General features: G+C 40.5%; 1 protein-coding gene and 1 non-coding gene across 2 annotated transcripts in view; one reads left to right on the top strand and one right to left on the bottom strand.

The window, feature by feature from the left end:
• The window catches only part of m1ap (meiosis 1 associated protein), a 33,596-nt gene that overhangs the window by 6,688 nt on the left and 13,060 nt on the right, over positions 1–13,848 (bottom strand). Inside the window, 2 exon segments of the mRNA XM_022758357.1 lie at positions 125–284; positions 669–824. Of these exon segments, the coding sequence (XP_022614078.1) occupies positions 125–284; positions 669–824 (316 nt within the window).
• trnaa-cgc lies at positions 12,559–12,630 on the top strand. Its single transcript has one exon. It is a non-coding gene; the product is annotated as a tRNA-Ala (tRNA).

Here is a 13,848-nt window from a genome sequence, read left to right on the forward strand (position 1 = left end):
CTAGTATTGCATTAAACATTGTATTAAATTTTAGCAAAGCTTCATTAGATGGTCAGTTGAAAATAATAAAAGTTGGGTGTCTGAATACAGTAAGAAGCTGCACCTCTGCAGCCCACTGTCTTACTTGATCACTTTCAGTCTCTGTGGTGCTGGGCTCTGATTGGCTGAGACCTTAGTGACAGGCAGGAAGTCCAGGGCGCTCTCAGTCTTCACTCCCAGGTTAGGGGTCAGGGGAAGGAGGGCGGGGCTTATTAGACGCTCCTGCATGTCACACTTCACACACACTACACAGGGGACAAGTATCATAAGTATCAGATATATTATACATAGAAGACTTCTTTAGTCACTGTCTTACCTTTTTCCAATAACTCACTGATTTCCCAAATCATCAGTATGATTTTGATATTCTTTGCTCACCTATAGAATCATATTAAAACTGTGTATAAGTAAATTATAAGTTCTCATAGCACGAGGCTCAAAACTTCTCTCCAGTCACGGAGTGCTGTGTGCAAGTGGATATGTGACTGTGTATATTGGTCCATGCTTGCAGTAGCTTTGTCATCCGCTGAAATTACATTTATACATGGTGCTAATGAAATAATGAAGTAATGGATTCACGAGTGTGTGTGTGTGTGTGTGTGTGTGTGTGTGTGAGTGCCATATTTAACCTGGAATGAGACTGTCTGTGGGGCTCGGCAGCAGCAGGTGGAGGTGCTCTCTGTCTCCTCCCTGCTCTTGAAGCCATGCCTTTAACACCGTTTCCATGGCAGCCACACTGTTTTCCACCCGCTGCAGGTCGACCTCCGTCCCCAACATCAGACACTCTACAGACAGACACATGGAGGCAATAATATCTGGATACAGGAAAACCAGACTGACTTAGACGAGACTTACAGAATTCGTCACAGATGAGCTTTTATGTTCCCATGATCCAAATAATCCATTTCTTACTCTAATATTGCTGTCTTACTGTAAAACAATCAAGACAAACCAGCACTCCTACTCCATTAATCCATTAATATTGGCGGTTAGGTACTGTTTTAACATTTAAACAAATTAATTTAGGTAAAGTTTAACATGTCTACAATTCTATATTTCAGACAGATCTCGGTTGCTTAAGTACATTCCTGGGGAAAATGAACTTTTCAACAATTTCCCTCTTTGACCACTAGATGGAAGCAACATTCAAACACTCAATAGACAGTATGGCCTCAGTGACTAAAGGCTCTTTGAACCTGTTGACATCTGAAGGCTTCAGTGTCTCTATATCATCCAAAAACCTCCTGAAGCTTGTCTGGATGGGACGACCTGGCGCTGATTTCCCGCAGGAAAAAAGCATGACTGCATTTCGGATGTTATGTCACTCACAGGAGAAGCCGTCTGACTGTTGCTCTGCTTTGGTTTATTTTAGTAATTTAATTTAAATCTCTGTCGATCTCCTCCAGTTTTCTGTGCCAATACTTTATCCCAGAGAACAGAATGAACTGACCCTGCCCTCCTCTGTTTTCCCACTGATTTCCACTTATCATTACAGAGCAGAAAATAAGACCCTGTGGACCTGCCCCACCCTCCTCTCCTGTTCTCATCACTAGTGTCCATTTACCATGCACACTAGACACAAACCTTATAGAACGCCCCTCTTCTCCTTTTCCCTCTATCTGGTGTTTAATAGTTAATGACCCATCAGGAGATAGCTAATGGGACTAAAGGGAGAGGAGAGGATCAGGAGGCTGACAGAAAGGCGGAAGAAAAAGCAGAGAAGATGGACGGAGAATAGGCAAAGTATTTAAACTTCCACAGGCAGGAACTTCTAGGGAGAAAATGAGAAACTTTAAATTCCTAGAATAAAATATGTCATTGCTTCTTTTCATCTGTCAGAGGCAGCTACAGTACAGAAGCTATATTTGGGCCAAAGTTTCCAAAAGTGCTTCATCTAGAAATAAGTACTTCATCTGAGGGAAAAGAATTATGTTTGCTACTTTTTTTTGCTGATGGACGTTTGTGGTCTTATCCCTGCTGGATGAAGATGAGAAGGATGAAGGCTGAGAGAGAACGAGAGAAGATTAAGAGGCTAACAAAACATATCCTAATGGCACTTTTGCTATACAAGTTCTCCTTTTTTGTGTCAAAAAAGCTGCTGTAGTGTCATCACGTCACATAGCTCTTGCTCTTTCAGTAATATGGATTAAAGAACTGGTGGAAATTCTTTGACATTTGGGATCAGTACTATAAAAAGACCTGTATCCGTCTGTAGACCAGTATCAGCACTGCTGTGATCCTGAGAATATACAGCGTGACGGCAGAGAAGGGAGGGAAGGGAAAAACTAAAGGAAGTCAATGAAGGAAGAGATTGCCTAGATCAATTCACATTAACCCAAAAATAAATAGAAAGAGGGGGACAACAGTAAAAGCTGAGGTAAGGGATGTCACAAAGACATGTAGAGTCAATTAGGAGAAAAGGAAGAGAGAGAGAGAGATCAGCTTTATGTAAATGATAATGGGGTGATAAAAGTAAAATCCTTGAGATGGACAAAGATGGAGGAAAAACGTTGAGGCAAATCAATAGCCATTCCCTCCTATAATGTCTGTCTGGGGAATAGGAACGGAGAGAGCAGGAGACAGAGTGAGGGAGGGATTGTGGAAGTTGGTGTGCACAGAGAGGAAGGGAAGAAAGTATAAATCAGAGAGAGAAAGACCAGGAGAGGGAGTGGAAGATAAGAAGAGGAGATGGATGGGAGTGGTAGGTGAAGGATGATGATGGACCACACTGTCGGAAATGCTTGTAATTAGACTTTGGGGTATGTATCTGCGTGTATGTGTGTGTGTTGATATGTGTGTGTAAGAGAGGAAGGGAGGGAGAAAAAAGGAAAGAGCGAAAGCTTCTCACAGCAGCATGAATAACTCAGGGCAGTCCATCTCGTGTGTTCGTGTGTGTGTGCCATAATGCTTTCCACAGAGGAATACATTACCCACTGACAGGGTTAGGTGAGAGTAGTTACCCCTGATGTGTGTGTTCAGCGAGACATTAAGGAACTGAAGTCTCTGTGTCTCTCCAGAAGGCTTATCTGCGTTCATGGAGGATTTGTTTACCCTGCTCAATCCTCCTACAGATGTCTCTCCCTCTCATTCTCTGCCGAGTTCATTAAGTGTGTGTTTACTATATACAAAAAAATCAATTATGTGTTATCATTCCTCCCTCCCAACTCTATCTCTCCATGCTTCCTGCTTTTTTTCTGTTTCCTTTATCTCTGCTCTGTCAGTGGGAAAGATTAAGAATCTATTCAATTATGAGTCAGACTGAGTGACCCATCCCTCTGATCTACAAGTCTAGCTGTGCTCCTGAATCTCATTAGCATGTCCTCTGCGTGTGTGTGTGTGTGTGTGTGTGTGTGTGTGTGTATGTGTGTGTGTGTGTGTGTGTGTGTGTGTGTGTGTGTGTGTGTGTATGTGAGTGAACAGGAGAGAAGATGAAGTGTGACACACATGCTGAGGTAAGGATGCAGGGTCGAATCTCATTAAGTGTGTGTGTTCGTGTACGGTGTGTGTGTGTGTGTGTGTGTGTGTGTGTGTGTGTGTGTGTATTTACAATGACACACATGCTCAGGTTGGAGTAAAACATGCAGATCACAGGTTAAATATCTCAATGAACATGCATGAAGGTGTGTGAGTGACTATTCAACTACTGCAGGTTATTTAGTCACAGTCCTTGTAAGACATCATCATACAAGAGGGTGGGGGTGGGGGTGGGGCGTCACGAAATTACATTAATTTGCCTCTCACACACACAATCTGAACTAAAAAGTAAACATTTTAAGATGCTAGATGCAGTCATGTTAACAATTAGCTCTGAAATTCGCAGATGGGATTTTTTTTATTTTATTTTGAAGGGAAAAACCTTGAACTGTCAAATCCGGCATTACATCGTCATTAGATTTAGTATAAGACTATCTCTGCATCAGAACTGACAACACACTTGTGCCTAGACTATCTTTTTGCCTCATTCATTCATTCACAATTCTCTCTCGCTCTCTCCCCCCACTAGTCAAAATGGGGGTGGGGGAACTCTCACAACTTTGCTACTCTTGTTTTGCGCGTTGGTAAAGGTTTATCCGTTGACTCAGAATTAAATCTCTCCTGATTGAACTATGACTGTTATGTGCCTTTTCAGTTACACCCTTTCTAACCACAAGGTCACCCAACTGCTCCATCTGCTACTAACGGATTTTAACTGCAAGAACTGGGGTTCCACCTGTCTTATGAACCTTAAACCACGAAGTCTCAGTTATGTTGATGAAGATGATGAGGCGAACCTACCACCCACAACAGTATTTTGCTATTAACTGTGGTGTCAACTGAATCTCTGAGATTTGCAGGAGGGCAAAATATATTTGTGATTCACCTCCACACGCACACACACACACACACAAATAACCTTGAAACACTATTGATTGGATGAAAATGTAATGACTCCACTTTTGGTATAATTTCCCTGGAGACATCTGTTCTTTTTGTTAAATGAATGATGCTTTCAGAGAAGGTTGGGTTAGTTAACTCTGTCCAGAGGGTAAGGGTGTTTGTTACCTTTTGTTTGACATTCAAGCTACTCGTGAATATGGAAAAAAACATAATTATGAATTCAAAATGCACAGTGTGTGAGTGCAACAGGCTAATCTGATCTTTTCGTTAGCACAAGCTGCAGAAAACTATTTTGAATATGAAACCATAGAATTAATGTGAAGCCCTTTGCTGCCTTGTAAAAACACAACTGAGTAACCGGTCAGCCTGATAATCAGACTGAGTTTCAGTTTTGTTTCTCTTCTAATCAGTGAACAAATCAGGAGATTATTATTATTCAGAGGTCCTGAACCAGCCTAAACTCTAAGCTTCTCACTCAAGTGAAGCAGCAGAGGAACTGCAAACAACGTCCATTGTACAATGTACTATGGGATTAGGCATCATAGTTTGCATTCAAATGAAGCTGAATGCTATATGTTTAATTTTCATACTTTAAAACTACAGCCCTACAAGAGAGAAATCAACTCTACTGGCTATGGCTTCCTATGAGACATCGGGTGATCTCTGTTTGTTTCTGTCTCCATGACGAGATAGGCATCATTTTTACTTTCCACGTTGGAGACTGGGATAATATAATTATATACAAATGACACTGGAGAGATATAAATTCCTTGATTTCTGTCACTGAAGCTCTATGGATCTGCTACCCGCCTGTCTCTTTCTCTTATTTCTTTTCCTGAGCCTCCACTCTCTCTGTCCTGCCCTGGCCCACACCCAGTAATGATCCCTTTTCTTTCTGTGCATTAGGAAGAGTGCATCATCCTCATGACCACTGACCAATGGTACATGAGCTCGTATGGGGAAATCAGTGACATGGTGAGCTAATGCAGTACAAGAATAGGAAGGAGAGCACTACGCTTCCACCCTGTTTTCACTCATTTATTTAGATATGGATCAGCTTTAGCAGGGACAGCTAATGGAAATTGTCCTCTGTAATGGCGGGAATCCTCCTGAAAGCTTCGGACCATTACATCGACTGACTTCAGAAAGATCATGCTAATGGAGGACTACTTTGCAGTCACCATTTGCCCCTTGAATGAATTGGAATTTGACTCTTATTTCCTGTTTTACTTTGAAATTACTTCCTTGCACCTGTTAGGTAATTTACTTCCTGTCTTTGTTTTTTCCTTTCCCTTCTTCTCTCAGTGAATTCACTACAGCGGATTCTTAAAAGAATTTGAGCTCTCTCAAGGGTAATTCCAGTTTATTACAATTTTTGATCTTATTCTTGTAGGTTTGATCATCAGTGGTTACGATAGCATTGTATTGATCAATTATTGCTTTTAGCTTTTGTTATATTGTTAAAAATAAGTTTGATTTCTTTTAACCCATCTTCCCAGATCTCAGCAATTAACTTGTTGCTAAAACCCCAGTTGAAATAAAGCAGAATTATCCTTTAACATTCAGATAAATAATGATGTAATGTAAGTTTTCCATGATGCCTTTCTTATTAGAAAATCACTCTCAGTATCTCTGCTTATGTAACACAAACAAAAATATTGCTACTTGGCACCAAAGTGTCAATTTAATACTAGGATGAAGCAATACAAATATCAACCTAATGCGTCCCCCTGACACGAACTTCAAAGTGTACAGAAACATGAAGGAAGCACAGATGAATGTCTGTCTGTGGAATTTCCCTCTGACATCCATATTTTACACACGGAGCGATACTGACAGCACACACTCTGTCCTTGTCTGTCACAGCATTAATGATGAATAGCTCATTGATGTAGTTTTAGACTGTGACAAGTAGGACATTGATCATCTGGTCTGAAACACAGGCACTCGACACACCAGTGGCTGTGTGACCTAATTGCCTTGCAGTCACATCAGCTGGAGCCGCGTGGTCATGGAGACAATTAAAGCAGACAGACACTTGAAAAGGCTGAGGGGGCAACAACAGTGCTGTTATCACTTGGCTGTCATCGCTTAGTAGGAGGAACAAGAAAAAAAAAAAAAAAAAGAAGAGATATGGTGACAAATAGTTGAGAGAAGGTCAAAAAGGGAAACTTTTATGGCAGCTCATTTGGAACGTTTGACGCTGTGCAAAGTGCAAGTGGATGCAAAATTAAAAAAATGTTGGATAATAAATTAATGAACACCAATAAAGTCTCTCCATGCTCCTGCTTTTAAATTATGCTGCTAATAAGATGTTTCCTGCAGCCTACCACAAATCTGTCCCGACACCAAACTGCTATTAAAAAAAAATGTAAACCTGGGGTGTTGGGGAAGATGAGCTGCAAACCATGTTAATGCAAATAAATCATGTTATAATGAGTATGGCCAGCAGATACAGAGCAAAGTAACATCGGGAGATCAACTGCTTGGTTTCAAGCAGAATGTGGAAATAGGAGAGGGTTAGATGGAGGAGAAGGACACAGAGACTCGAGGATGGCAGCTGGATGACTTCTTTGAAGCACTTGAAAAAGACAAGAGGACGGAGGATGAGAGGAGCTCTGCAGACTGGATTTTTGGAGGCACATAAGAGAAGGGAGGATTACAGAGAAGGAAAGGAGACAAGGAAAGACATCTACTTTTATAGGAAATATGATCTTTGGAGGACTGAACAGTGATAACAGTTTATCACAGCTGCAATTATAGCTACAAAAATGAAGGAAGCAGTCGAATTTTACTCTCATAGTGGATCCCGCACACATTCAGGCAGTCTTTAATGTCCTGAGATTTCCACAAACCAAAATGTCCATGAGTACATGTGACTACATGTGAAATAAGACAAGAAACAAAGATGGTAGGTAGCAGAGCAGATTCATAAAAGAGAGTGTAGAGAAGAAATGAGAGCATGGCTGAGACTGCAGAGGTGATAGCAAATAACAAACCTCTCAAAAAAGGGAAGAGAAGAACGACCTTGCTTTCCTAAAGCAGCTTGAAAGCCAAGATGAGAGAGAGAGAGACGCAAGATATGAACTAACCTCAGGCGGAAGAAATAGAAATTAGAAATTTAGAGGATGAGTTTAATTACTGTGTTGTGCTAATAAAACAGTCTTAGCACTTTGTGTCTTTTTGAAGTGAAAGCAATGAAATAAAAAAAAAACATTTAGCATATTTCTATATTAAGATATATGTTAGGATATGCAGATATGTGTTTCAATAATGCTAATATATTTTATCACATAATGAGAGTTTATTTTGCCATTCTTGAAAAGATGATCAGAGGTGAGAGTCAGCTACAGAACAGAAGCCATGGCCTTGCTCAACAACACTGTGACAATGTAGATGTTACAAGGGGTTGAATCTCCTTCCTGATCCTTGGGCCTTCATGCAAACTGACAAAGGACAGGACAAAAATAAAACATCCTTGATTTCAATTTTCCACCACAACACTCTCACAATACTTCTGACTGTCAGATCTAGAAATACAATTTTCAATTTTCAACATTTCATCCTTTTACTTTGGAGAGAGAGGTGGTGAAGGCAGAGGAGGGATATGATTGACGGAGCAGCATTAGTGTCAGACAGAGGCAGGTGGACAGAGAGTGGAGAGGAGCCAGTGTAACAACACTCACTGGGTGTTTAATAGCCGTGAACCACTCTCAGCCTGAAGAGTTTTCTTTTACTACTTTCTCTCTTCACCGCCTTGCTCTTTCTTTTACCAACCATCTATTATTCTTAGGAAGACAAAAAAAAAAGAAAAAAGGAAGGCATCACTAAAGATCGAAAATATTTGTTTTCTGGTTAAATAGTAAAACAGAAAAAATAAAAAAGATGTATTGACTGACATATAAAGAAGATGTTAGGATGGGTTAGATGAAGGAAACTGCGCGCATGATGCTAGAGCATCCAGCCATTTCTCAGTGTGAGACTAATAGGTTCCATATCCTGGTGTGAAGAGTGATGCCAGTCTCCATCTGTATGATCACCTGCTGCTCTGCGAACGTCACACAGACGTGTGAACAGCCTGACCTTGGCAGCATGTGTGTGGGTGGCAAGATGAAAAATATGCACTCCTCATTTTCATGCATCTCCACGTTGTCAGTCTTGTTAAACCATATTTATCGACAAATAAATAAAACAATGAGATGGGAAACTCACCCATGCTACACGTTGTAAGGCCAAATCTGAGTGTGTGTTCAGGGCTCTTCCGCTCTGTGTGAAGTAGCTGTGGTTGGGTGTGTGCTCATGTGTCAGCAGGTCTAGGTGGGGTTTCCTCCTGACCACCTCTGTGCACCTTTACTAACCACACACCAAACTGATCTAGCTGACTGTGACGGAAAATAAACTAGATGAAAGAGAGAGAGAGAAAGAGACAGAGATGGAAAGGGCGATCCCGGGTTGAGTGACTGCAGGTGTGCGGTTGTAATCGTAGCTAAGAAGGAAAAGTCTGGTGGAAAGTTGTTTTTACACAGAACCAATTACACAAAAATGTAGGAATGGTGTTTATTAACATCCTATGGGAGTTGAGTTCACAATGGAGTTCGCTCCACAAGACTGCTACACTGAGCAGATCACAAATACCATCAAAACCATCTCTTATTACTTCTAGGGTCACATTCAATACAATTTATCATGCTGTCTTTACAAACTTATTTTAATCTTTCAATCTTCTGAAGGGAATACTGAAAGAAAACAGCAATTCTGAATCACTACAATGAAATAAAACCACACAGTGCTTCTCTGTGGAGCTGTAGTGGAAGAATAGTACCAAAAAGAAAGAAATCTATACTGAAAGGACAGTAACTTTGAAAGAAATCCACTTGATTTGTCTAACTCTGACAGCTGAAGCCTCAATTTAACTTTGGATAAACGTCTGCATGCATTTTCCATGGTAGGGCGACTGTGGATTTTTGTCCTTAGATGAGAAGATCAATGCCACTCTCATATTTTATCAGTTAAATATAAGGCTAAGGCCAGTATCCTATTCACTTAGCTTAGCATAAAGACAGGAAACAATGGGAAACAGCTGGAGACCCTTGCAGATGGCCCAGAACGGTCTTTGATCAGACAGACGTCACCCCGCTACTCATTGACCTACACTGGCTACCCACGTCCTCTCGAATCAAATACAAGTCACTAATGCTGCCTTCAGAGTGACTTCTGGATCCGCACACTCAGTCAATGAGCCCTATGCTACTTCCACGGTGTTCCTCCAAGGAACGTCGTCTGGCATTGCCTCCCTGCACACAAGACCATCGCAGTCTAGACTGTTCTGGTCTCTGGTTCCAGGATGGTCGAACGAGCTACTGAATACAATCAGAGCAGGACCGTCCCTCTATCTTCAAGAATCTCTTGAAGACTCATCTCTTCCGAGAGCACATCCTCTCCTAACACCTTTAATGTTACACCCTAACACGCCTAACTAGCATTTACTATGCACTTTCGGTGGAGTTCTTTACTTTACTTGATCTCCTTGCACTTATTAAATAGATGTTGTACCTATTACTTTATGCCAAGGTCTCCTACTGCAGTGAAGCTTTAGTGATGGCCCTCACTTGTAAGTTGCTTTGAATAAAAGCATCTGCCAAATGAGTAAAAGTAAATGCACATGTAATATGTCATTAGGTGACATGATATTTGGAGCCAGGTGTGTATGGGTGTGAATCCTTTTTGACCATTTTGAAGCTTTAGTCTAATTTTGGGGTCAGGGTGCAGGGACACTATCCTTCACCTTCCACATGACTGCAGTTAATAAAACCACATTTGCAAACATTCGCTCTGCCAAACCATCTTTGAAAAAGCTGAAAAGTTTCTGCTCTGTAAGTTTTAACACCCATTGTGGGGAGGGAGGACAAGTGAGTAGAGAAGCTGCCTCTGGGCATCGATGAAGTTTTACATTATTACTGTAACGTAGGACGAGAATTAAGGCTCATTGTGAGACCTCAGGGTGAAGACTTGACTCACCCTTTTATAATTCTTGGCGGTAGGCCAGTGGATTATAATCCTCCTCTAAAGGGGCCACACATTTTCAGAGTCCCTTTTCTTGCAATTCAAAACGGGTTTGTGAGATGTGTGCTGATCCAAGTGTGTGGGGTGTGAGAATGGCTTAAGTGTTCTGACGAAGGCAAATAAGGAGAGGGAAAACACTTTCAAACAAAAAGAGCATTACGTGTTCAAAGTGGCAGTCACACAGATGAAAAGGCATACAGTACACACTGCAGGCAATATAACAGTTAATATGATTACACAATACAGAACACCCACAATCTTGGCAACATGTAGACATTCAATTGTGGAGTGTAAAGACTGAAAACAGGCTCCCTTCAGTGTATACAGTCCGTGTTGTGTAGCCCTGTTTTAGACTGCTAAACATAACTTGATTCCATATGTAAAAGTGCATGTTTTAAAGACTTTGTAAACTCTGAAACAAATTTCCTTGAAGCCTGCCTTTCACTGCTATGAAAGCAGCATTTTATTGAATGGAGCCTAATTTTAATCTAAGCAGACTCACTTCTTGAAAAATCAAAAGTGGTTAAGGCAGAGGAGTACAATAAATCTGGGTTAATACATCATAAATCTATGGTAATACAAAGGAGTTACAGCGAGAACAAGATGAAAGCAGAGAGGAAATGGGATACTTCACAGGACGCCTGCAAAGTACGAGGGAGGAGAGAGAAAGTTGGAGCCAAAGACATGGCAGAGAGTTTCTTTTCTTTCTCCTCCAAAAAAGAGAGTAGGAAAGGAGGGAAAGGGAGGCGGAGGAGGAGGAGAAAGTAATTAAGGAGCTTGAGAGAGAAGAGAAGGAGAGGAGGAGAAAGTCCTCTCATCTCTCTGTTACGCTTTGATGGAGCACGGCAGATCCTGTGAAGCAGGGTATGATTAAAGGAGAACTGAAAATTATATGGGAAAATTATGTTGGTAAGGACCACACACACATACACACAAAAAGAAAAGGTGCAAATGGAGATACTGATGAGTCATAACAAATTTGTAAGCAAACAAAAATGAATAAGCATAACGAGACCTATAAAAACAGACACATGCACTTTGAATCAGTTTGAAGGATCTGTTTGTCCAGGACACGACTCTGCTTTCAGACTGAGACCTAGAGCTCAGAGGTCCCAGGCAAAACAAATGCAACACGAGCGATGAGCTCTTTTCACCAGTAATGTTGATTTATGTTTATGTCATAATGTTACTTTACCAATCAAACATACATTGGTAATATTCTTATTATAGCTTTTAAATATAAAATTGGAATTATTATGAACCACTGTAACATCCTCTAATTTATTTTCCTCATGATCAGTCACCCTCCCACACAGATCTAAAACAACAAATCATTCTGTGGTAAACAGTCAAGGTGAAACGATTTCCGCTTGTAATTATTGCACTAGTAATTATATAAAAATAGCAACATTAAATTGAATCATAGACAACACTGATGCAGCATTAACATTTAGATGATCTCGCCATAAATCAAAGCAAATCCTGTTTGAATCATGAGTAATAATCGCTTATTAATTTCCTCTTTTTTTTTCCAGACTCATGTAGCCTTAATAAGTTCAATGGGAATCACAGATTTCGTATTCCTCAGTTTGTCAGTTTAAGTACATTCAAGCATAGTTCAATACTGCTACCTCATGTGAATTACTATAGTGACATGTCTGACAGTAACTTTGGGTGGATTTTTTTTGCCAGCCCTTGAAAAAGATGTGTAAGTTTTAATTTTGAGTATAAATATCATTTACAACCATCTATACTGACGTTATGACTTTTTAACAACTATGAATTTAACATGAATGTAGCTCAATAAAATTCTCTAACAAGTAGAGAACAGACAGATGTGAGCCTGTTGCATGTGCACAGTCACATACTGAATACATTGCATTTATGTTTTGTATTTTGAAAATGGAGCAGAGGTTAGGTAGTGCACAACATAAATATTAACAATAGGATTATAAGTTTTGGGAAGAACACTTCTCGAATGCTGCTGTAGTTTGAATAGTCTGAAAGAAACCAGGATCTCCAGGCCTCTCTTCAGCCATCTGTTAGTTAAAAGTTGAAACGTAGTTGCAGGCTGTCAGAGGGGATGTAGCTCAGTGGTAGAGCGCATGCTTCGCATGTTTGAGGTCCTGGGATCAATCCCCAGCATCTCCAACTTTAGTTCTAACCTCAAGCTTCTTTAGCATTTATTAGCTGAGGAAAATAAAATAAGTGTGTGCCAAAGATGCAAAGTAAGACATACGGATGTGGTTCAGCGCTATCGAGTAAGTGGTCCTGGCTACAGCACACTCCCTTGCTGACGGTAGCACACTGTCTGAGGAGGCAGGATATGCGTGTGTGAGGAAATGTTTACCTTCAAGCTCAGAGCTAAACTAGAGAGGCAATAAAGGAGGTTATTGATGTGAGGCAGATGGGAGGATGGATGGAGGAGAGATCAATGAAGGAATAATACGCAACCTCCACAAGCAATCTCAATAACAGGTCTGGTGTTTATGGTGTTTAAACAGAATAAAGACTGTCACTTGAAAGCTGGATTTAGGGGCTAAATATATGTGGATGGAATGACGGTGTTGTCATTTAGAGAGGGATTTGCAAACTAGGTATTTAAATGAAATAAATGCTTTGACAAAGCTGAGAAGTGACGTGAAAAAGACTAAAACTATTTGAATGAGTATTTGTCAGAATATGATGACGGGGAAACAGATTGTGGCAGCTGCCTGAAGGGATTTTTGAGAAGCATGCGTCACATGGATTTTCATAATACTGCAATTCTGACAGGACAGCAAAGGGTTAAAACACACACAAATACACAAGCACACTTGTTTGGATATAGATTTAAATAGTCTGTAAAAAAAAAAAACCCAATGAAAATCAACAAATATACACAGAAGCACGCAAAAGGAATGCACAGTCACATACTGTACTGAACATTTACCTATTATATGAGTTGTTTACCATGGTTTGTGGATCAGGGATGTGGAGAATGCACTTTTGTAGAACTTTACCTTTGAAGGTGAAGTGAAAAGACATAGTGAAGAGAAAGCTGTGGACTAAAAAGAATATAAACAGACTATATTGCATTTATGCATATCTTGCATTTACAAGTAACACAGGTAGCAACATCGCCCCCCCGACTGGGAGGGTTCAATTCAAAAATTTGACATGGAGGTGAGGAAGAGTCATGCTATCAACACATATATGTTATGGTTCATAATTTTTTTGTCACACACCTCCTCTCTGGAAGTACACCATCTCTCTTTGCTGCCAGTGCGGAGGTGGTTGGTGTGACTGAGCAGTGAAACACGGTGTGTAAAAAAAAAAAAAGCACATCTGGCCAATCCCTGCCAAAGTGTGGCTGTGGGAAATTACAAA

The sequence above is a fragment of the Seriola dumerili genome, unplaced genomic scaffold, assembly GCF_002260705.1.
Source record: "Seriola dumerili isolate Sdu_G_001 unplaced genomic scaffold, Sdu_1.0 BDQW01000295.1, whole genome shotgun sequence".
Lineage (NCBI taxonomy): Eukaryota > Metazoa > Chordata > Actinopteri > Carangiformes > Carangidae > Seriola > Seriola dumerili.